This window comes from Cyanistes caeruleus, chromosome 24 (genome assembly GCF_971803275.1).
Source record: "Cyanistes caeruleus chromosome 24, bCyaCae1.hap1.1, whole genome shotgun sequence".
NCBI classification, from domain to species: domain Eukaryota; kingdom Metazoa; phylum Chordata; class Aves; order Passeriformes; family Paridae; genus Cyanistes; species Cyanistes caeruleus.
Window position 1 is genome coordinate 4729750 of NC_141724.1, and position 24365 is coordinate 4754114.

Sequence of the window (24365 nt, forward strand, 5' to 3'; positions counted from 1 at the left end):
CTGGACACCCTGGGGCTGGGGGGAGAAGGGGACGTGCACCCACCACACACAAGAAATAAAAAGGTAAAAATATGCCCTGCTATAGAATGAGAATTGATCTGTACAGCACTGGGAATGAAAATAGGTCATGGGCCACTTTGGAATACGATTTGTCATTTAACAGCATTTACAGTGACATTTACAGAATAAATATACAATAGAAATAGAGAATCTCTAGGTTATTATTCCATCTCCTCTCTCTGTATTTATTTTATATATATATCTATATATATATAATATAGCTTCTTTGTTTCCTCCTTATTGACTTTGCCTCCTATTGATGCTGCAAGAGGAGAGGAAAGCGAGCCCCTCCCCGGCTGGTTTGGGAACGGGGGTGGGAGAGACGGAGGGCCGGATCCTTCACCCCAGGGTTCAAGGAGCATCATGCCATGGGAGCACTCGGGACTGAGCCATGGGAGGCGTCCTGCTCCATTAACTCCATGGGAGCTACGGTGGGAATCCGGCCCCCAGGCTCGGGGGAGCCGGGGAGGTGATGCTGGGCAAGGATTTGACCGATCCGCTGTTCTGCTGGTCAGGTGAGGATGGACCCCATTGGAAATGTTGCCTAATGATGGGGAAATGGATTTGGGCATCTCCCTTCCAGAGATGATGCCATAGGGACGTTTCTGTGTCCCTCCTGCATGGCAAAGGAAGGAGAAAGACTTGGGGGGGATGAGGAAGGGGGAATTTCTGAAGGAGAGTGGTGGCTGACCCTGACTCACAGATCTGCCTCTTGGAACCATCACTGAGCTGCTTTGGTTCAGTCCTCTCCTCCATCTTCCCCCCAGAAAAACAGTTAACAAAGGGCTTGAGCTAATTGTCCAGGAAGAGTGTCCACCTCACCAGCCAAATCCATGGAGAAGACTGCGAATAAAGAATCACACTCACAAGAGATGTCACTGTGGGAACCTCCTGGCCCCAGGGATGCTGAGAGCCAGGAATGCTGAAAGTCAGGGGTGTGGTGAATGGACCAGCTGCTTTCTGCCTTCACCTCCAGCCAAAAGGAGAGCCAAGGCAAGAGAAAAGCCATTGACAGGAAAGCAGAGGAGAGAAGGGCTCATGAACCAGCACCCACAAACATGGCCTTCAGAGCAGCCTGAAAGATCTTCATGCACAGCCCAAGCCCAGCAGGACCCAGGATGAGGCACTCCCCAGACTTTGGAGGCAACAGAGTGTGCAAGGAGGCTGCTGCTTCCGTGTCCCCAAGGAAAAGGGGGATGATGCCAGGTTATCCCAATACCCTCGGCAGAAGTGCTTGGTTACATGTAGGATTCAGGGAAATTACCCCAGTCCCAGCAGGACAGACTCAGAGCTAGAAAATCCCACCCTTTCCTAAACAGCCTGGGGAGAAACAACATAAGGTCACGTCAGTCTGATCCCCCCGAAACATGGATGGGCACAGTAGAGGCCCCTGGATTCTCACAGGGTCTCCCCAGCCTGGATCAAGAGCTAGTGGGGACCTGGCACCCACTCCCAAGAGCTGCTGCTCCTTGGGTGCCTGTGGTCCCCAAGAGCTGGGCACCCCCATCCAAAGCCTGGTGAGCTCCCGTGGGTGTGACAGGAGGCAATGCCAAACCCCTGGCTCGGAGGGGACACGAGGAGAAGTGAGGAGGCACATCCAGAGGGAACCACTGCCCAGCTCACCTTGGCAGAGGGGCAAGGGAGGGAAGTCAGGGGGTGATTTCCTGAGATCTGAACCAGGAGTGTGGTAGGACTGGATGTCCCACAGCTCCTCTGCTTGTCCCTGCGGGACATCGAAAGAGAGCAGTGAGAGGAGATGATCACCACGCCAGGGATTTTGGTTTGGCAGAGCATCCCACACATCAGGAGTAGTTCCAGGAGAGCTCTCCTGATCCCCATCACACCAACCCTGTCCAGACCCCAACACAGGCTCACACACCCAAACCAATGTCACTTCAGGGGTCCTCCTGCCACTCAGCACCTCCACCACCACCCCATGGAGCATCCCAGCCGCTCCATCCCATGGGTGTGACATCTCCATGCCTCCAAACAACTCCCAGCCACCGTCCCTGTGCTAGTGGCAACAAAGATTCCAGGGATGCACCATGCCCTGTCTCACACCCCAGCATCTCAGCCAGCCCCATGCTGCTCCCTGCAAACCCTGGTCAGAATTTTTGGGGTTATTTGGGTGTGTCCACAGCTATAAAAACCTACAGGAGATACAACAACAACAACGATGGTGACAACAACAGCACCTTTTTGTGCTATGAACATCGATGATTAATTGTGCTCGTTGGAATAAGGCCTTGACTCCTCCCGGCTAAAGGACAACAGACGGGGAGGGAAGAGCGCTGGGTGACAGGAGGAAGCATGATTGGCTTCCCACCTGCTGCCAGGTCCTTGTTCCAACCATCAGCTGCTTAGAAAAGAGAGATTCTTTGCTTCAGATTTGAGCTGCGTGAGAACAACTCTTGGAAAGATATTGCAGCGTTTCTTACTCCTCCTCCCTTCCCTGGAGATGAGTCCAGGGGTCCTGCCTTTCCACCGAGGGTTGTCAGAGGAGTCCTGCCCCTCCTGCAATCCCTTCTTCCCAATGTCATCGTAGAAATGGCTGCTTTGCTTACATTTTTAAGAGGGGTTTCTTCTTCATCTTCCTTAGTAATTAATTTTCCTGTTGCCTGGACAGCCAGGATCCACTCCCCAGTGCCCTCCTCTCCCGATGGGGGTGGTGGGCAGGCAGCCATCACAGTTCAGATTCGGGGGTGCTGGCCAGGAGGTAGCCGCTCCCGTATCGTCCGTTGGGAGCGCTGCTCATTTCCATGGGGGAGTTGCTCCCGGGGCCCAGGTAGGAGCGGTGCGTGGGCATGGGGGACGGCGTCTCGCTGGGCACTTTGCTCAGGATGAAACGGGTCTCATCGTTGTCTTCCAAGTTGGAGATGTCCTTCATCATCCGACCCTTCTTGTAGGTGACAGAGAGGGCGTTGGAGCCGTCCGACACGAGGTGGAACTGCCGGAGGATGAAGACCAGAGGCAGAGGGAGGGATGCCAGGAGGATCAGGGAGATGAGGATCGCCATGGCCCAGGTTGGGTAGAACAGGAACTTTTCGGCAGCCTGGAAGAGACAGAAATTAATGTCACGGGGCTGTTGCAGCAGTGGTGATGCCTGTAGACATGAATTTCTGAACCTGAGAGAATTTCAAGCTCTCAGGGGCTGATTGTTCCCAAGAGAAAGTCTTTGGGAACTTTTTCTTCTCTCAAAGACTGTGAAAATAAGGTTTGGTTTCCAAAACATGACACAGATGTTCTGAGAGAGTGTTTCCTCTCTTGTCCCACCAATGGGATGAGGGAAGTGTTGTTCCTTCTACCAATCAGGATAACCTGTAATCAGAACACCTCATAAAAGAGTTAAAAACCCTGAAATAAAGGCTTTTCTGCCTCATGAAAAAAACCTCTATTTGTTGTGGTTCTCAGAACCTTCTCTCTATACTTCAAGTCCTCTAGTGACAGATGCCCACCAGGCAGCACATCTCCAACATGCCAGACAGCTCCTGCTGCCCTCCTGCCAGACTCAGGGATACCACACCAAGGTGGGCTCAGGTCGAGGGAAAGGATCACAGGATGCTGGGCACAGAGTGGAGCTGTGGGACCCAACCAAAATCAACACAAACTTCAGAGCTAGCTGGAGACACCTGGGCAACATGAACAAACCTGACTGCTCACAGGGCATGAGCAGGGCAGGAATGTCACCCAGCAGGAGAGGAAGGAGGAATGAGCAGAGCTGGGATGAACAGAGTGCTCTGCAGCTCTGAGCTGCCCCTGCTGTGCTGGGGAAGGGCAGGGAGCTGCGCTCACCTCCTCTCTGATCCATGCGCTGTATCCCGGGGGGCTGACTCCCAGCTGGATGATGCTGGCGGTCATGAGCACGGCCATGCAGATGGGAGACACATACTTCCAGGTGTAGTAGTAGAACTGGTAGGGCCGGAAACCCAGCATTTCCGTCAGCTCCTGCATGAACCTGCCCAGGAAAGACATGGAACTGTGATATCCCCACCTTTCAGAGAGAAACAACCTCCCAGGAGCACCATGGATGCCCAAGGTAGAACCTGAAGAAGAACCCAGCTGACCATCTCAGCATCCCTCAAGCCTGAAGAACTCATGGAAAACTCCTCAGGACAAGACCATCAGAGTGCTATCCAGAGCTGCCTTTGCTCTGGACAACTTCTGAACAAAGAGCACTTGTGGGGAACAGCCTCCCCTTCCAGAAGGACCTGGAAACCTCAGAAAAAAAGGTCATTGCAAGTAACTGAGCATCACAACCAACAGGAGATACCCAGGAGAAGGACCCACCCCTGGAGCTGCATTACACCAGGGCAGGAGGATCAAAGTGAACCGAATTCCTGCCTCTGCAACTGCCCTTGGAATATTTTCTGGAGCAAAAACCATATGGAAAAGAGGTGGAAGGAGGGTTTTCAGTTAGGAGTTACAGCACAGTTATTCATTTTACTGTAGAAGTTCCTTACTTCTTGGTGCCATAAATCCAGGCCACGGCGATGTTCTCCAGGATGACCACGACGGTGAGCGGCAGCGTGGCTGAGTAATCGTCAAACATGGTGACAAAGTAGTTTCCAGAACGCTGCACAAAGATCAGCCCCACTACGAAGGCAAAGATGCAGCAACCAACTGTGGGGAGCAAACAGGCCTGGTCAGCAGAGCCCCCCGAGGGACACCAACACTTCCACAATGTTCACTCCCTGCACCAGCATGGTCAGCAGAGCCTATTGAGGGACACCAAGACCTCCAGAAGGTCCATTCCCTGCATGAGCATGGTCAGCAGAGCCTACTGAGGGACACCAACATCTCCACAAGGTCCATTCCCTGCATGAGCATGGTCAGCAGAGCCTATTGAGGGACACCAAGACCTCCAGAAGGTCCATTCCCTGCATGAGCATGGCTAGCAGAGGTCCCTGAGGGACACCAAGACCTCCACGAAGTCCAGTCCCTGCATGAGCACGGCCCAGTTCACTCCCTACTATGTCCACACTCTTCTGGAGTGACTCCTCAAGGCAGTGGGGACCCCCCACCCCTTCCCAAGGAGGTTGCAGGAGAAAAGAGCTCACCTGTGAACACTTCCTTCCGCACCTTGAAGGTGTCGATGATGGGCGTGGTGATGCCTGACATGGTCCCGATCATGCTCCCCAAGCCCAGGTTGATCAGCATCAAGAAGAACATGACGGACCAGAAGGGCGAGGCAGGGAAGTGGGTCATGGCTTCTGTGAAGGCAATGAAGGCCAGGCCAGTCCCTTGCACTGACTGTTGAGGTGGAGAGAGGACAAAAAGATGAGAAGAAACTTGTCAGGGACACAGACTTCGAGCCTGATGTCTCAGGTCTCCCTCACCAAACCCTCTTCAAGGAAAGAAAATTCCAGTCCAGTCCAGTCCAGTCTGGTACTGGAGATGAACTGGTAGATGGAGATGAACCCTGCTACTGGACAAAGCTTCTCCCACCCCAGGAGGACCCCTGTGTGCTGGGTAAAACTGCAGGGATTTGGATTCCCCATCCCTGAAGGATCTCTTAAAGTTGTTTTTCCAGATCCATGTGCCCAGGATTGACACGGGGAGAGGCAATGGGGCGGGTGACCTGCTGCTCCTGCCAGGAGTGCCACCAGGTACCTTGTTGAGCTCATCCTCCAACAGGCAGGCATCCAGGCCCAGCTCTTTGAAGTGTCCCTCCTTCACCGTCATGATCACCCTGTACATCTCGTTGTAGTCCTTGGCAGTGAGGTGGGAGAAGTTCACGTGCGGTGGGATGAGGTCATGGCTCAGCACATTGGTGTTCAGGTAGCCCAAGATCTTCTCAGCGTTCCTAAGGGAGAGCAGAACCTCTCAGGAGATGCAGGGCACCTGAGACACACTGGATTGATGCTCAATCTGCAGATTAAGAGACCGTCTTGGGGCTGGATTTTAGGTGGGAGGAACCAACCTATCCAAGTCCCTCAGCTACAGTGGTACAACTCTGGAAATCCAGGTCTTGACCATCAGGAGCTTGGGTTCACCAAACCCCAGGATCATCCAGCCCCAGAGCACTTTTCTGCCTCCAGACCCACCACAAGTGGCAGCAGCAAAGACCTACCCACCCAAAACAGAGAGAAAGCAAATCTTACTCCACCACGCATTTCTCGTTCATGATGTTGGCCTTGAAGCCCAGCACAGCAAACACCACCAGGGTGGCCAGCACAGACGTGAAGAAGTTGATGAAGGAGACAAGGGTGGCATCGAAGTGGCAGTTGTTGTCCTGCTTGTTGTAGCTGGAGAAGGCAATGACCCCCCCAAAACCCAGGCCCAAGGCGAAGAAAACCTGTGTGGCCGCTTCACGCCACACCTGGGGGTCCAGCATCTTGTCCAGCTTGGGAGGAAGACAGAAGAAGAAGTTAGGTGACCTGGTGACCCCACAAGCCATCCCAGAGCTACTTTAGAAGGGCTGAGCTGCTTTTGGAGCAGCTGTGGGCTGCTTTGGTGTGGTGGTGGAAGGAAATGATCTCTAGGGCCTCTTCCAACCCAAACCATTCCGTGATTCCATGATCTGCCATGGTCAGGTCTGGCTTCACAGGTCCTCCTCATTCATGCAGAGGGGGAAACTGAGGCACGGAGAGGTCAGGACAAGGTTTGACCTGACCACATCTCTGTCTGCTCCACCCTAGCTGGGGGTTCCATCTCTCTTCTGTGCAGCTTCCCAGGCTGTGTCCCCCTGGCCCAGGGAGCCACCAGACGCCCAGTGATGGTCTCCATGCTCCCCTGGCCATCTCCTTCCAGAGCACCTGGAGCACTGAAGTCAAACATCCTGCCTGGGGGGTTGTTTTAACCCCTGATCCCCCCCAAGCCTCACTCCCCCTCTCCTGGGAGCCAGAGCTGCAGCCTGGAGGCCTCCCAGCACCATTCATCAAGGGACCATAATTAATGTCTTCTAACAGCCGCGCCGGCTGAGCCGATTCATCTACATCTCTGCCTAATTAATTAATTAGCTGGTTAATTAATAAGTGCATACCACCAGTAGAGGTTTTGCTGCCAGCCAGCATTTCTGCATTAAATCTTTATATTTCTATATTCCCTTGGGCACTTCTGTGCCCCCCACCCTGGCATCTGGGTAGCTGAGGATGGTGAGTTTGTGAGGCTTGTGGCTGTCCTGGCCACACCCTGAATTTTGGGATCCACTCCACCTCCTGATGATCTATCAGGATCCCCAAGCTTGGGGCTGGCACTCTGAGTTTTGGGGTGGGGAGGACAATGAAGGGATAATAAGAGAATAAGGGAAAATAGGGCAGGAGCAGCCAGAGGAATGGAAACCTGCTTGGAGTCTGTGGGCTTGGAACTCTCACCTTGGGTGTGAACATGTGCATGATCCCATCCACTGCCCCACGCAGCAGAAGCCCCCTCACCAAGAAGCAAACGAGCACCAGGTATGGGAAGAGGGAGCTGAAGTACATCACCTGGAGCAAGAGGGATGAACACAGCCTCAATCCCTGTCCCCTGGGCCCAGCCACCCTCCCACCCAACCTACGGACAGCTCACAGCAGGGACAAGGGAGCATCTCCCTCCGCAGGGTGGGGTTGGCTCCTCAGGCTTACTGTGGGACCCCTCAGAGCGGGATGGTACAGGTGGCTGGACAGTGGCCAGGCCAAAAGGGACCAGGGGGGATGATGGACAGCAGGCTGGACATGAGCCAGCAGTGTGCTCAGGTGGCCACTGGCACCTGGCCAGGATCAGGAATGGGGTGGCCAGCAGGAGCAGGGCAGGGATTCTTCCCCTGTGCTCAGCACTGGTGAGGCCACACCTCGAGTGCTGTGTCCAGTCCTGGGCTCCCCAACTCGGGAAAGATGTTGAGGTGCTGGGGTGTGTCCAGAGAAGGGCAGCAAGGCTGGGGAAGGCTCTGGAGCACAAGTCCTGGGAAGAGTGGCTGAGGGAGCTGGGGGTGCTCAGCCTGCAGAAAAGGAGGCCCAGGAGGGACCTCATCGCTCTCCACAGCCCCCTGACAGGAGGGACAGAACAAGAGGAAACAGCCTAAAGCAGCCCCAGGGGAGGTTTAGGCTGGACATTAAGAATTTCTTCACAGAATGAGTGACTGGGCATTGGAATGGGCTGTCCAGGGAGGTGGGTGAGTCACCATCCCAGGAGGTGCTTGAGGAAAGCCTGGGTGTGGTGCTCAGTGCCATGGTCTGGGTGACAGGGTTGGGTCACAGGTTGGACTCCATGACCTCAAAGGTGTTTCCCAACCTTTCATTCTGCTATTCTGTGAAGTGCTGGAGCTCGGGGGGATTCTCTGTGCTGGTGTGGCTGAGCCCTGGCTGCACGTGCCAATTGAACTAAACCTCTTCCCTCCACCCTCTTTTGATCTTATTCTGGATCCCTCCAGAGGTGACTCCAACTGTGGAGCGGGTGTGAGCATCCCAGGGGACACAGCATTCCACTGGCACCCCAGAGCAGGCCAGGGGAGTGTGGTCCAGGCAGGTTCCTGCTTCCAGGACAGAGCCCAGCCAGGCTCAGGTGGCCACCAGTACCCACCTTCCCAGAGGACTGGATGCCTTTGATCATGGCCAAGCCAACAAGGCTCCAGGCCACCAGCAGACACAGGGTCATCTTCCAGTTAAGCCCCCCACTCTCAGAGATGGAGTTGGAGATGTCCAGGGTCTCCCGGTACCAGAAGTAGGTGGTGGCTGAGCTCCTCTCGCATTCAGTCTCCACAACTGCAACAGAGCAGAGGCAGAAGAGCATCACCAGGAGCGTCATCCACTGTCTCCTGGGCTGATCAGATGTCAAAGACCCACGGGAGCCAGCCAGGGATGGGAGACACCCCTGGAAACTGAGGGGCAGAAATTAATGGGGCTCATTCTTATCAGGGAAGAGACAGGACATCAAACCTCTGCCAGGTGAAAATGAGATGTTAAATATGGGGAAAGACAGTTCCATCTGCCATAAAACCTCAGAGGGTCCCATGTGGATGCTCAGATGTTATTAAACACCATGAGCTCCATCTGTGTCTCAGTCGGGCAGTGGAGCAGGACCTGCCTGATGCTCGCTGCCTCCCTCCATGGTCCTGGGTCAGATCCTGGCCTTGAGCACCGAGGCAGCCTGAAAATCCCATCAGGGGGGACTCTGAATTCCCAAACCGGCATCAAATCCCATCAGGGGGGACTCTGGATTACAAAACTGGCATCAAATCCCATCAGGGGGGACTCTGGATTCCCAAACTGGCATCAAATCCCATCGGGGGGGACTCTGGATTCCCAAACTGGCATCAAATCCCATCAGGGGGGACTCTGGATTCCCAAACTGGCATCAAATCCCATTGGAGGGACTCTGGATTCCCAAACTGGCATCAAATCCCACTGGGGGGACTCTGGATTCCCAAACTGGCATCAAATCCCATCAGGGGGGACTCTGGATTCCCAAACCGGCATCAAATCCCATCAGGGGGGACTCTGGATTACAAAACTGGCATCAAATCCCATCGGGGGGGACTCTGGATTCCCAAACTGGCATCAAATCCCATCAGGGGGGACTCTGGATTCCCAAACCAGCATCAAATCCCATCGGGGGGACTCTGGATTACAAAACTGGCATCAAATCCCATCAGGGGGGACTCTGGATTCCCAAACTGGCATCAAATCCCATCGGGGGGGACTCTGGATTCCCAAACTGGCATCAAATCCCATTGGAGGGACTCTGGATTCCCAAACTGGCATCAAATCCCGTCAGTGGGGAGAGAGCACTGGAGACACTCCTCCAGCCCAAGGGGAAGCTCTCCATTCGTCCAGAGCAGCTGGGCCAGAGAGGATCCAGTGCTCCAGGAGACACCTCTACCTCCTGTGGCCCCACTTCTGATGGGGGTGATCAAGTGTCCCACAGTGTCCCACAGTGTCCCACAGTGTCCCACAGTCCCCTGTCCCTGGGAACTGCTCCCTCCCAGCCGAGCTCCTCACCGGCCACCGAGCCGTTCTTCACGATGGGGCACTCGCTCCAGGGCAGGGGGTACTGGAAGGACTTGAAGAAGTAAAAGATGCTCCAGCCGATGATGACGTTGTAATAGAGACCAACAAAAAAACAGACCTGGGGGGGAGGAAGGAGGAGGACATCAAACCACAGGGCGGTGACACCGTCCCCAGGGCACCTCCTGCTGCACAGGGAGCGGAGGGAAGCGGGGCTGCTGGGATCAGGGGATGGGCACATCCCCAAACCAGCCCTAGGGCCATGAGTGGAGCCGCAAAAACGCCACTTAACCTCTCCAACCTCCCCATGGGGCTCCTCGAGGTTGGCCTCGGCCCACACGCCCCGAGGTGGGGCTGGAGGGTCCCCTGGGGACACTCACGAGGCAGCTGGCGTAGCCGATGCCTCCCAGGCGGGGACAGATGTAATTCCAGACGCCGATGCTGCCCCGGCGGATCCGCTGCCCCACTGCCAGCTCCAGGAAGAACAGGGGCAGCCCGATGATGATGAGCAGGACCAGGTAAGGGACCAGGTAGGCACCTGGAAGGGGAGAGAAAGGTCATTCCAGATCTCCCTGCTCCAGGGCAGCCAAGGACAGATGGACATGGGTGGACAAGCAGGGCAGAGCTGGGATGGGCTCCATCGGTCCATTTGCAAACAGCCTCAAGTTCTACCAGAGGAGGCTTAGGTTGGATATTAGGACAAATTTATTCATGGAGAGGATGGTCAGGCACTGGCACAGGCTGTGCAGGGATGTCCCCATCTGTGTGGGTGTGCCACTTGAGGACACGTGCTAGTGGTGGCCTTGTGCTGGGTTAATGGTTGGACTCAATGATCTCAGAGGGTTTTTCCAGCCTAAATGTTTCCCTGATTTTGTGATCCAGGAATGCAGAGCAGAGCTGCAGAGAGGAGCAAACGTGTGTGGAAGGAAACATGCAGCATCCCCTGCCAGTGTGGATGGTGTGGGATAGACCCCAAGGCCCCCAAGGACTCCCCAAATCCACACAGACAAATGTTCCTGTGCAAGGAACAAGCTGTCCTCCACAAGCTGAGCCTGGGGACACCGACACGTTCCTGGCCATCTCGGACACGCAGGAGCCATCCTGCTCCCCCAGGCACAGCCAAACTCCCTGTCCCTGCACATCCCCCTGCACATCCCACACTCCCAGCAGCAGCACCATGCCGTGTGCCACCCCGCACAGCCTGAGGAGGAGAAATAACTCAGATTAAAAACTCGGTTAATGTGTGTCTGACGGCTGAGGCTGGAGAGGAGCCGGTGGTTCCCGAAGCAGAACCGATGACCGTAAAGGATGCAATGACTCACGCTGCAGCTGAGGAATGACTCCAGCTCCTGCCAGGAGCTCAGGAATGGGCTCAAGAATGTGCCTGGCTCCTGCAGGGTAGCAGACGGTCCAAAGACAACTGAAATTCCCGCCTGGATTGACACCCAGTGACAGCCACCACTCCCCAGGCCCAGGCAGCACCTGGGGCAGGGGGTGCTGCTCCAAGCAGGAACTCTGCAAAGCAGATCAGCCCTGGCATGGCTGGGGATGGTGTGTTAAAAATGTGGGTACAGAGAGAAATTGAGGTGCAGCAGCCCAGGGTGATTGGGAGGGTAAAAGGAGAGGCAGAGAGCAGAGCTGCAGCTCAGGGATATTCAGGAAGGAACACGAGCATCCCATCTCTGCAACACTCTCCTGGGTATCTCAACCTACAGACAGGTGGAGATGAGATTGACAGATTCAGATGCAAATTTGTCCAGTACTGGAGATTTTTTCCCTGTGGTGCCTGGAAAGCTCACGCCTGTGCAGCACCAGGGCAGCCAGCGCTGGCTCTCAGCACTCCGAGTCCTGGGAATTTGGCTCCAGCCCATCCTGCTGCCAGCACGCAGCCTCTCACCCCCGCAGGCACCTGCTCAGGGAGCAGGAGAGAAAGCAGCCGCCCCCACCGCATCCTGGAGCTGCTCAGAGCGACCAGGAAGGGTCTGTCCATCCCTCCCCAGCCTCAGCCTGCTGGGAATGCCAGCCAAGAGCGTTAGACAGGGCAGGAGGAGGCAAAGAAGCGGTGTCTGCCCCATGGGACAGACAGGTGATGCCACTCAGGCAAAAGAAAAAACCTCTGCAAATTCCAGCAATCTGCTGCTCACGCCAGTTCCCAGCTCCGTGCCTCAGTTTCCCCATCCATGGAACAGTGGAAATGGCTGGGGCAGCTTGGAAAGCCTTTAATTTTCAGTCCTGCTGCAGAAAGATGTTCTGTCTCAGCAAGGAGCTCCTAAAAGCAGCTGCTGGTGCCAGGCCCTGCCTGGCTCAGTGCCCACCACAGGATGGGTCAGACCCGTGTCCATCTCCTCTGCTGCAGCACTTCCCATCCAGTCTGGTGTGGGGAGGGAAGAAGGGAAGGGAAGAAGGGAAGGGAAGGGGAAGGGGAAGGGGAAGGGGAAGGGGAAGGGGAAGGGGAAGGGGAAGGGGAAGGGGAAGGGGAAGGGGAAGGGGAAGGGGAAGGGGAAGGGGAAGGGGAAGGGGAAGGGGAAGGGGAAGGGGAAGGGGAAGGGGAAGGGGAAGGGGAAGGGGAAGGGGAAGGGGAAGGGGAAGGGGAAGGGGAAGGGGAAGGGGAAGGGGAGTGCTGACTGCACAGGTCTCTGTTTGGCACAATGAGTCATCCTGACGATGACACCGGAGATGTTTGAATTATTGAGAGCGCTGCAGGTTCAGCAGCTGCAGGGCTGGGGCCACGGCAAAGGATGCAGAGCTGGGAGCACGGAGAGCTCGGGGGGACGGGGCCACTGGGCTGGTCCTGGCTCCCTCCAGCAAGGCTGGGAAGGGGCTGGGTTTGGATTAATGATGAGGAGCCCATGCTCCCATCAGTGTCATGAAGGGCGCTGGGGCTCAGCACAGCTGGAAGGACCTGGCACTCTGGAAGCCCAAGGAGGAGGCGTGGAGTGGGATGAGAAAATGGGCTGGCTGGAAGGAGGATTTGGGAATGGGGTAGAACCACAACATGTGGCTTCCAGGACCCAGGGAAATGGAGAGACTCTTCCCTTTTTAGCCCTCATTTCCAAATTGCCCCAACAGGAATCGGAAATCCTGACTCCCAGCCTGGGATTCACCATGACTTTGGAGCAGGCAGGTGGTTCCTGAAGAGGAAGAGCCCATCCCAGCACAGCTTCTGGCAGCCCTTTCCCCCTTCAGAGCCCAAACAACACACTTGAGAGCCCAAGAAACCCATTTCAGAGCCCAAATTAGCCCTGGGTTCCTCACCCCAACATGCAGCGAGGCAGGATTGGGTCAAACCCCTGTCTCCAAGGGCTGATCCCATCCCTGCCCCATCTCTCACCTCCTCCATTCTTCTGGCAGAGGTAGGGGAAGCGCCAGACGTTGCCCAGCCCCACGGAGTAGCCGATTTGTGCCAGGATGTACTGCAGCTTGCTGTTCCACGCCGGCCTCTCCGCATCCAGGTCCTCATCTCCCTCCTTCTGCTTGTCCCAGGTCTCCCCCGTCACGTTAAGGGTGCTGCGTTTGTAGTCCACGGGCTCCTGGTGGGCCAGCAGGTCGGCCACCGACTCGGTGACATGCTCGCTGCTGTGCTCCCGCTGCGTCACCTTGCTGTTCTTCGGCATCGGGACGGCTCCAGGCGGCCCCGGGGGCGGGATGGGGTCGGGGAATGGGATGAACGTCCCACAGGAACAGCGCAGAGCGTGAGCTACGGCTCGGGCCTCACCTCCTCTTCATCAGCAGGACCTGGGTGGGGAAGGGGTCAGCTGGGGTCATTGGTTTTGTCTTATCCTCAGGTGACCTGGTGGCACTGGGAGAGGAGGGGGTCCATCCCCCCGTGTCTTGAGGACCTTCATCTGAACCTGGAGGGTCTCCTGCTCCAGGAATGATGGACCAGAAGCAGCGCTCTGGATGAGAATTACAGAATGCCAGGATGGTTTGGGTGGGAAGGGACCTTAAAGCTCATCCAACCCCACATCTGCCATGGGCAGGAACAGCTTCCATAGACCAGGCTGCTCCAAGCCCCATCCAACCTGGCCTTGGACACTTCCAGGGATGGGGCAGCCACAGCTGCTCTCCCTCATGGAGAGTGAGGAGAGCCTCCTGTGTCCCAGAGAGAGGAATTTCTGGGCTCCAGGGGACAGTGACAGGTGATGGAGCCGGTCACATCGCTGTGACACCTCTTCTCCCCTCTAACTCCTCTGGCCCAGCAGCTGAACCACACAAAGCCTGACACCAAATCCAGCCCTGGCCAAGGCTGTGCCCTCCCTGTCCTGCTCCTTCCCCTCCTGACCATCAGCACAGCCCAGGCTTCGCTCCACGACAGCTTGGAAGCACTCAGGGGACAGTGACAAATTCCCAGGCTATCTCTGCATCCCAGGAAGTTATCAGGAGCGACTTAAAAGCCTTGGAGCCTGATGCTAAATCTCCCCTGGCAGCTTTACAGCAGATAACGGCTGCAAAAGCAGCAGCAGCCAAGGCAAAGCCATCAACCCTGGCCCCTTCTCTTTCCCAGCCTTCAGAGCAGGTCAGGATGAGCGATCCTGCACAGAAGCACCTCAGGAGGTGCCCAGAGCCCAGCCCAGCCCTGCAGATTTCTTGCCTGCCTCAAAAATCTTGGTGTCATCATGAAAATCTGCTCACTGGGCCAGAAATCCCCAAACTGGGAAAGAACCACATCCCTCCTCTCCATGCTGGGAGAGCTGGGGTCAGATGGGCAGTTCCCTCCTGGCTTGGACCGTGGTGCACAGAACTCCTGTAACAAATCCCTCAGCTTGGAAAAGTGACCCTCCCAAAGAGCTACACTTCCTTTTTCCTGTCCTCTCCCTCTCTGCTCCCAGGGGACACCCGGCTGGGCCATGACAGAGCGATGCTGCTGTGCTCGGACCCCTGACCCACCCCAGCTGGGCAGCAGCGCCACCTCCTCCCACCCTGGGGGCTTTCCCAGAGCCATCCCCAGCTCTTCTCTCCCTCGAGCATTTTTAATCCAATTCAGCCCACAGTCCCAACCCTTTTCAGGGCAGTGGGTTCAGCCCAGGCAGCAAATCCCATCCCAAGCACGGGGTCCCAGCCCAGGAGCAAAGCACCGGGAGCAGGAAACCTCCCCCTCACCCACCCTCACCTTGGTGTTTTCTCACCCCTGACAGAAGTTCCCCCTTTGCCAGGCCCTGTTCCTATAAGAAAAAAATCTATTTTCAACTGTCGGCTGCATCTGTTGCCAGGCAACCATCTCAGCTCCACATCTTTCCTGGATCCGGCTCCTCCGGAGAAGCCGCTCGAGTTATTTTTTTCAAGCCTAGGCCAGCGATGTTTAATTTCCTAACGAGGGCTCATTCACATAAACCGCTCACGGCTCAATCGTGGCAATTACTGGCACGTGGCTGCCCGGGGCTGGAGCAGCCTCAGCCGGGCTGGGATGGGCACAGAGCAGGGGAACGGCCTCATCCAAGGAATTCCAGCAGCTTTGGCTCGGGCTCTGGGCAGATTTGTGCAGACCTGGCTGAGTCACCCGAGGGTTGACACTGCTCCCTGCCTGCTCAGCAGCTTCTCCAGAGCGCCAGGAGGACTCTTGGGGCCCAAGTGTCTCTCAGGATGAGGGAGAGAGACAAGAAGGTCCAGGACGTACTGGCCAAGCCCAAGATAGCAGTGGCCCAGGGTGAGGGCACCCAAACAGCTCTCCTGGGACAGCCCAACCCCTTGGAAGTGTCGAGCTCCAGGGCAGGTGGTGCTGATCCAGGCCAGCACCGTGGAGTCAGGACAGACCCCACAACATCCCTCTGGATCTCTCCCTCTCCTCAGTTTAGGGTCTCCCCGAGCTGTTCTGAGGAGCTGAGAGGCACCAGGACACAGATCCTGGAGGAGCCGAGTCCTCCCAGCACCTACAAAGTCCCAGAGGCTCTCAGAGCCTTGGAGCACACTCCAGACAACAACATTCCCAAAGGATCTGGGCACTCAGCGGGGCTGCTTGGCTGCTCTAATGGCACAGGGAAGGGCTCTCTGAACATTGGCATCAGCGTGAAGGATGGAGGTACAAGTCTTCCTGCCCGTGGGAGATGTGCCCGAGCTAAACTAGAGGGGAAAACCATAGCAGGGATCCAAATCTTGATCCTGGAATGGCTCTGGCAGTGTCCCCATGGCTGCTTTGGGGAGCTCCTGCTGTCTCCCAGTGGCTCAGCCCCAGCCTGGGCATGGTGGTGGTGCCTGGCAGAGATCCAGGCCTGAAGGAGAGAGGATCATTCCCAGCAGCGATTCCATGAGCACACCCAGCCTTCGCCATCCCCATCTCTGCCGGAACTGGGAGATGAGCCCAGCCAGAACCTGCATGAAGCCACCAGCCCACACAGCACAGGAACACGATCCAGGGAAAGCGAGGTCAGCAGGGCTCTTCCTGTTAATTTCCCCAGCCTTTTGCATCAGCCCCAAGATCTGCACCCTCAAATGAAAAAGCACAGTCCAAATCCATCTGAGAAAGGTATTTCCGTGCGTTTCTTTGGCTGAAAAGGGAATTTAATCAAAAATTCATCTGCCAAAAATAACAACCACCCTGTGAGAAAGACAAGGCAGATCAGCTGACAACCAGGAGCTTTCCGGGCTGGAGAGAGATAGAAAACCCTTGTCACCGACAGATGGAGATTCAGCTTGTTTACTTAGTCCCCATGACCTTAATTTTCTTAAATGTGCATTTTTTCTCTCTCTTTAGAAGACAGATTAGGGTCTTTCAGAGCCCACAGATTGCAAGAACCTCACTCATGCTGCCAGACCGGGGCTGCCTTTGCACCCACAGTTTTGCCCAGGTAAAACCAGTGCTGGTGCCACCCACCTGGAGAGGGAACACGGCTTTTCCCACAGGGGACCCTGGAAAGGAGCAGTTTGTGCTGTGGTCAGTGCTGGTGTCCCTGAACAGGCGTTACGAGGGGAGGACTCACCTCGTCCTGCTCCATGTCCCTGGGGATGTCCTTGAACTGGATTCCCACTACAAGATCTCTTCATATTTAACTCCTCAGGAAGCAGCCACCACTCCCAGGCCAGACCCCTGGGCACAGAGTGAAGGTCCCCCCTCCATGTCCTCCTGTCCAGGTGACACGGGGTGACCCCGAGCACCGCATCCCTTTGGGCTGGTGTGGGAACCAGCGCTGCGGTGGCTCCGAGGCACGTGGAACTGGTTTGCCATGGGATCCAAACTGGATCCAACCCACCAGGGAAAGGGCAGGGATGGAGAAGCTGCTGCCTCGTTACACCCAGGGGGTTTAATCCCTGCTCACAGGCATTTCCACTGGGGAAAAGCTGCAATTTGGGATGAGTGAAAACCCCCCACATCCCCCAGCAGCATCACCGAGGGGTCAGGGGAGGAGGGAGGCTCCGAGCCACGTGTCCTGTCTCAGCCCATCCTTGCTTCATTGGGAAGGCAGCTGGGGAGCAACAAACAGGCTGGAAATGTGTCAGCAAAGCTTTCAGCTGGGCCTGGGAGCGCAGGGGAAGGCAGGGAGGAGATGGGGATTTACAGCAGAAGCCAAGGAGAGCAGCAAACCGGCAGCAAACGTGCTCTGGGTCCAAATGATGGGGCGCAGGGGAACTTCTCTTCTTCTGTGTCCAAATTCTACATTTATCCCTTGTTTGGGTCCAGAAAAGAGAAACTGAGGCAGGAGAAGCCACAAGATGAGATTGGGTGAATTAAAAATTAACATTTCAGCTTCCACACAAACCCCCCACAGCTCCTAAAGGAGAGGGGGAAGATGTTCCTGGTGAAGCATCCAGCTCACCAGGCCAGCTTGCCCCATCAAGGTCACAGAGCAGGGAAAGGAGGGAGGAGTGGGGACAGAGGAATTGAGGGATTTCAGGAGGTGGAAATCTACTCTCAGCTTCAGGCTGGGAAATCTGAGCATCAATTTGCAGCTGCTCATCGTCCCTGACACACACAGAGCCAGGGGAACCTTGCACCCAGGGCCAGGCTGCTCGGTGCAGCTGGGGAGACTGGAACAGGGAGGAGAAGGGACACATCCAAGGTCAGCCAGGAGCCGCGAGCCCAGGAAGCAGAGGGAAGGAGAACGGATCCCTCCTGTCCCTCCCAAGAGCCAAGGGAAGGAGACCTGGCTGCACAGCCCACTCTGAGCCCAAGACATGAGAAAACCAGCTCCAGGCCCCTTCCTGCTGCTCCCTGAGGTCAGGAGAGCCTCTGTGATGGGATGGGGATTGCCCTGGTCCTTCAGGAAGCATCCCGCTCTTCCCAGCCGCAGGAAACCAAGGGCAGGACCCTCCCAGCAGCATCCCAACTTCTCTCCAAAGCCCTGAGAAGAGATTTGTGCCCAAGGCAGAGTTTTTGCAGCTCTGCCCTCCCCTGCCCAGCTCACAGGACCTTCCTCCAGCCTCTGCCACACAAACCTCCCTTTTCCACCAGCCAAGGCTGGTCCAAGACACCTCCATCTTAAATCTGCTCCTTGCTGGGGTTTGCTGCTCCCTGCTCGGCCTCTGGCTCCACAGGGAAGGGTTTCACCATCTGGGGTCCTTAGGGCTGCTCCCGTTCTCCCCTCGTTAGAATGAGTCTCGTTAATGAGCACCTGGCTCCCACCCCCCTGGGAAAGGCCAGGGCTGTCCCAGTGCCACCAGGGCTGTCCCAGCGCCACCAGGGCTGTCCCAGTGCCACCAGGGCTGTCCCAGTGCCACCAGGGCTGTCCCCTCCTCACACCCACCCCGGGGAGGCACAAAGCTCACACGGGGTCAGCGTGAGCAGGTGACAGAGCACGGGGACACCTGCCAGAAGCTTCCCAGGGCCGCTGGGGCTGGAGGGAATGCTGGGGCAGCGTTTCCCTGCCAGGGGCTGGAGCCGCTCCTTGTCCTTCCCGTGCAAACCCCGTCCCGCTTTAGCATCGTGACACAGGAGAGCTGATGAATCAGAGCTGCCCCCGCTTCTGCCTTACACCCACCCCAGCGGCTTCCTCCAGCGCCCAGGTGTTAAAAATAACCCCAATTCCTCTACAGGAAAGCAGAGCTGGGGCTACACCAGCCCCCTGCTCCAGCCAGGGTGGGTCCCACCTCAGAGGGGCACGGCTGGGACAGGCCAGCACCTCTTGTCCCCAGCAGGAGCCTGGAAGCCTCCGGAAGCGTCACGAGATGGACACGGGTGGAGGAGCAGCCCTGGCACCTGGGTTTGTCACGAAGCGTATGAGCCCGTTGATTCATCGCCTTTGGGCTCCTTTCACGTCTCCTTCGGCGGCATGAAAACACACACAGCTGCAATAACGTGACACCAGAGCAAAGCCAACCATCATATGATTCCTTCAGGGCTCCGTTTGATTCACCAGATGATCGTTCGCCTCTTAGACCTCAGTGATCCATTGTAACTCACCCACTCCAGCCAAAGGCTCCTGGCTGAACCCCAAACCAGCCAAGATTTATCCTAAAAGCAGCAAACGGGCAGCACCCAAAGCCCGCCGTGAGCGCTGCTTTTCCCTGTTGTAATTCATCAAGCTGCTGCTACGTTTGTAAACAAACAAGTCCAAACCCAGCCCGGGAAGGGGTAAAAGCAGGGCCTCGCCTCCCAGGTGATGGTTTCGCCTGGACGTGCGCAGGTCAGCGTCTGATTTGGGGTAAATTTGATCCTCGTGACTCCAGCTCTAACTCCAGATTCCCTGCTCTGAATCCCTGCTCGGTGCAAGCCTGGGGTAGCAGTGGAGTCACCCCAGATTTAAACTGAACCATTTTATTCCTACTGATTTTAGCAGAGCCATCTCCGGTTCATCCCAGCAGACTGCTCAGACCCACATTTTATTTCCCTTGGAGCAGTCACACCCCCAGCCAGGTTCCTTGACCTAGTCCTGACACCTCTGGAGAAATATTCACAAGGAGCTCTCTGCCCTGCCGAGAATAGCTCAGCTGCCGCGGTGCTCCAGGTTTTTTTCCTACCAAGACCAGGAATAGTTACATCAGCTCCTGACGGATTCAAACCTCAGGTGCTTCAGACCCAAGGCGTGATCCAGGAAGCAGGATTTCACCTTCTGGGTCCTCTACAAAGAGCTGGGAGCAGATTTCTCTGCTGGTTTGAGCCCCACATTCCTGGGATGATGGAAATTTGGACCTGGCCAAGAGGCCAGCCCAAAAAACACACCTCTGGGTGTATCCAGCGGTGCCCAGAGCGGGCCAAGGGCTCCCCACACCCAGTACCGGGAATTTCACAAAACCAGGACCCCAAGCCCCATTTTCTACCTCAAACCCAACCATCCACACTCAGGGAGCAGCATAAAAATAAAAGAAGGGGCAAAAATAAACCCCCACCACTCCAGGGGCCAGGACTGAAATATTCATTGCAGCCGAACGCTTTCTCCTCTCCCAATGTTATCGTCAAGGTCAACCTGGAGGCTGCATTCCCACCCATCCTGGAGCGGGATGAGCCCCCCACCAGCACGAGCCGGGCAGGAGCCCCCGGCCACCCCCGGCGGTGACCCCCCCCACCCCTGGAGTGGCTTCAGCCGTCTCTAAACGTCCCCCCAGCCCTGGCTGCCACCACCCAGAGGGCCACGCCTGGTGCCTGCAGGCCGGGGTGTCCCCTCCGTGAACCTCACCCCGGCCCTGAGCATCTCCCCCCGCAAGAGACCCCGGTGGGGAGGGGGCTCCCAGAGCCGCCAGCGAGGCGGGGAGACCCCGGCAGCGAGAGCGGGGACGGGGGAGCATCCTTACCTCGGCTCTGCGGCGCCTCCCTGGGAGGATGGAACCGACCCGATTCCAGGAGAAACTGGCCCGGTCCCGGAGGAAACGGCGCAAATTCCCGGTAGAAATCAGCCAGGTTCCCCCGGGGCTGCGGGGAGCCGGGCGAGCGGCAGCGGCCGGGGGAGGCGAGCAGCGCCCGGGAGCGGCTCCGCCGTGATGCTCCGGGTCCCGGTGCCTCCCCTCCGGGTCCCCCGCCCCGCTCCGGGTCCCGGTGCCTCCGCTCCGGGTCCCCCGCCCCGCTCCGGGTCCCCCGCCCCGCTCCGGGTCCCCCCGCCCCGCTCCGGGTCCCCCGCCCCGCTCCGGGTCCCCCGCCCCGCTCCGGGTCCCCCCGCCCCGCTCCGGGTCCCCCGCCCCGCTCCGGGTCCCCCGCCCCGCTCCGGGTCCCCCGCCCCGCTCCGGGTCCCGGTGCCTCCGCTCCGGGTCCCCCGCCCCGCTCCGGGTCCCCCCGCCCCGCTCCGGGTCCCCCGCCCCGCCACCGCCCGGTGGATGCGCGCTGGGCTCGCCCGGCCCCGCTCGCCTTCGCTGGAGGGAGGTAACTCCGCTCGGCTCCCGGGAAATAAAGAAAGAAAGGGAAAAGCGATTTAAAAAAATTAAAAAAAAAATCCACGCGAAGGGACACGCAGCCCCTGACGCAGGCTTGAGTCACCAGGGCTGCGCGTCAAAGCTGGGGTGCCGGGCCACCCCCCCTGCTCCGAGGGAGGCTCTCGCGTTCAAATAAAAGTAGCATCGAGTCCTGACACAAGGGGTGGGTTTGGTTTTGCTGTGGGGAAAATAAAACCGCCTTAAAACGCCCCTAAAGAGCGGCCCCAGGGGTGCCCTCCCGGCTGCTGCTTCCCCCGGGGGAGGGAGGGTTTGGGCACCCCCTTCCCCTGATTTATGAGCAGAGATTTGTAGGATGGTTTGCACTGGAAGGGAGTTTGATGAGCACCTCGTCCCACCCCTGCCATGGCAGGGACACCTTCCACCATCCCAGGCTGCTCCAAGCCCCATCCAGCCTGGCCTTGGGCACTCCCAGGGATCCAGGGGCAGCCACAGCTGCTCTGGGCACCTGTGCCAGGGGCTCAGCACCCTCACAGGGAAGGATATTTTCCCTAAAATGTAATCTAAACCCACTGTATTTCATTATTTGAGGGATGTATTTCATATCTCCTTCATTGTTTGGTATTTCAGAGGACATTCCTTGGCTGGGAGGGGAGGCAGGAGGAGTGACCAGGCCCCAAATTCTGCTCCCCCTCACTCAGGTGTGAATCCCTACCCTGCCCCAGTGCTGGTGGCACTCGGGGACCCTGGGGCCAGCACAGCTCTGGCCACACAGGTTCCCTCTGCCAGAGGGGCCCAGGAGCAGCCCTGACCAGAGAGGGCCGAGCTGGGGTGTCAGCCAGCTTTGAGATATTTGAGATATTTGCATCTATTATAGAATGGTTTGGGTTGGAAGAGACCTTCAAGCTCATCCCTTTCCACCCCTGCCATGGCAGGGACACCTTCCACTGTCCCAGATTGCTCCAAGCCCCATCCAGCCTGGCCTTGGGCACTGCCAGGGATCCAGGGGCAGCCCCAGCTGCTCTGGGCACCTGTGCCAGGGCTTCTCCACCCTCACAGGGTAGGATTTTTTCCTAATTTCTAAGCAAAATTCCCTTTCTTTCAGTGCAAACCCATTCCCCCTTGTCCAGTTTCTCTCTGGTTCCCTTGCAGGCCCCTTCAGCTCCTGCTCTGAGGTCTCCAATTTTCACCCACCTGTAATGCAGATGATGAAATTCAGATTAAAGGACACAACTTTCCTTCCCAACAGGACATGGGATACAGCAGCACATTCAAGCTGGCAAAGGCAGAAATACCTTGCACAAACCCCAAATCCAGCTTTTTAGGCCCAATTCCCCACGGCTTCTTGGTGTGGGGAGCAGAGCACAGGACACCTGGAGGGCTCAGCCTTCCCCATCTGCTCAGTGCTGCCCTCAGAAAAGCCCTAATCAGATTAATCAGGAAAAGCACTTCATTGCAGGGAAAAGAAGGAAAAAGTTCTCAGAGGAGTTCATTTCTGGTTCAGTATCTCATAGAAAAGTCTCCTGGCCCTGAAAACACCTTCAGCTCTTCCACCCCAGCAAGGGGGCCTGGATGCATTTTCCCAAGCAGTGTATCTCTGGTGCTGGGGATGCTGGAAACCCCGACAGGAGGAAAAGCACGTTTGGAAGAGACAAACTCCCTTGGATACAAACCTCCAGCCCCAAAGCACACTCCCTCAGCTCCTGGATTGCAGTGTTTATCCACATTCCTGGCCTTTGGGCCCGTTTCCCTTTCCAGCCTATTAGGCACAGAGCGATCAATTCTCCCGGGTACTCGGGAGCTCGGCCAGGGCTGGTGGCCACGGCTCTGGGGAAGGAGTGAGGCCACACTCCATTACCTGCGCCTTCCCCAGCCTGGCGTGGGGAAAGCAGCTCAGCACTGGAGAGGGACTGGACCCAGCACGCTCAGGGTTTAAAAATCAAAGGTCCAGGGAGCCACGGGTGCCGCAAAACAGCCTGGAGGAGGTGGATGTGGTCAGAGCCTGCCAGGGCTGCTCTGCTCTGTGGTCAGGCCTCGTGACCTCTCCAAAGACTTGGGATTCCTGTGCTTGGAATGAGGCATCTCGGCACAGCCCTGCCTGTGGAACGTTCCTTTTGCTCGGTGGGGAAGCCGAGGATGAGATGGCCAGGCCAGGAAAGGGAGACCCGGGCAGGACAGACAGCCAGGAGCTCAGTGGGGACACGCAGGGGACGGGAGGTGAGGCCCTGGCACAGGCTGGGGCTGCCCCTGGATCCCTGGGAGTGCCCAAGGCCAGGCTGGACAGGGCTTGGAGCAGCCTGGGATGGTGGAAGGTGTCCCTGGCAGGGCAGGATGAGCTTTAAGGTCCCTTTAACCCAAAGCACTCGGTGATTCCCTAATTTCTGAAGATGGGGATCTTCAGTGCATCCCAGCACTGTCTCCATGGGAGGATGGGCCTGAGCCTGTGGGGCTGGGGAAGGGGAGCTGCAGATCCCATGGGCTGCAAGTGCCAGCAGCAGCAAACTCTGCACACCCAGATTAACTGAAAGAAGATCAGGCGGGTGATTAGGGGGGTCTTAAGCAAAGAGAAATCAAGGATCCTTATGAAGGAGGGGCTGAAGCAGCCATTCAGCTTCCTGCTCCTGTACATCTCATCAGGAAGCAGGGATAACCCTGCTGGAGATGGGGAGGGCTGGCTCAATGACACCTTGAGGTGGCATAAATCCTTCTTTGTGGATTGAAAATCTCCCTTTGGCTCCCCACGCGTCACCAAAGCGTGTCGTGGTTGGTAAACTGAGGCACGGAAATACACCCAGATGAATCAGAGCTAAAATCAGATGAGACAAAGCTGGATTTGGGCTCTGCCACCAACATTTTCAGGACCAAAAATTCAGTTTATGGCCCAGGCTGTCACTCTGCAGCGACCAGCACAGGAGATGCCACGGGCAGATGCAGGAAGGTTACAGCTGCATTTGGCTGAGGCTGATTCAGAGAGATTCAGGCTCGGAAAAAAATAAACCAGACCCTCTGCCCGGTACTTTTCCGACACCAGCCTGAGCAGCAGGAACAGTCTGGATTAAAGCAGAGCATGAGTAATGTCTCTCCTGGAAGAGCAGTGCCCCGGAGAGCCGGCGAAGGGCTGATACCACGGTCGAAGGCAGACGCATTTCCATAAAC

At 56.9% G+C, this 24365-nt stretch overlaps 1 protein-coding gene across 1 annotated transcript; it reads right to left on the bottom strand.

Annotated features, from left to right (window-relative positions):
* Positions 1-214: 214 nt before the first annotated feature.
* On the bottom strand, positions 215-20901 carry SLC6A17 (solute carrier family 6 member 17). Its single transcript, XM_086861824.1, has 12 exons — positions 20640-20901; positions 13312-13715; positions 10361-10518; positions 9975-10101; positions 8557-8738; positions 7374-7484; positions 6162-6403; positions 5671-5863; positions 5118-5310; positions 4521-4680; positions 3853-4015; positions 215-3112 (listed from the first exon to the last, which is right to left on the bottom strand). Exons 2-12 carry the CDS (start codon positions 13592-13594, stop codon positions 2744-2746), a joined length of 2181 nt encoding a protein of 726 aa, XP_086717950.1. The 5' UTR covers positions 13595-13715; positions 20640-20901; the 3' UTR covers positions 215-2743.
* Positions 20902-24365: the final 3464 nt, after the last annotated feature.

What these genes read in the sequence shown, in the direction of transcription:
- SLC6A17 (XM_086861824.1), bottom strand. Translation starts at nt 13,594, where the DNA reads ATGCCGAAGAACAGCAAGGTGACGCAGCGGGAGCACAGCAGCGAGCAT. An exon ending in CTGCCAGAAGAATGGAGGAG is followed by an intron (nt 10,519 to 13,311) that starts GTGAGAGATGGG and finishes CTCCCCTTCCAG; the next exon opens with GTGCCTACCTGGTCCCTTAC. An exon ending in TCGGCTACGCCAGCTGCCTC is followed by an intron (nt 10,102 to 10,360) that starts GTGAGTGTCCCC and finishes CCTCCCCCCCAG; the next exon opens with GTCTGTTTTTTTGTTGGTCT.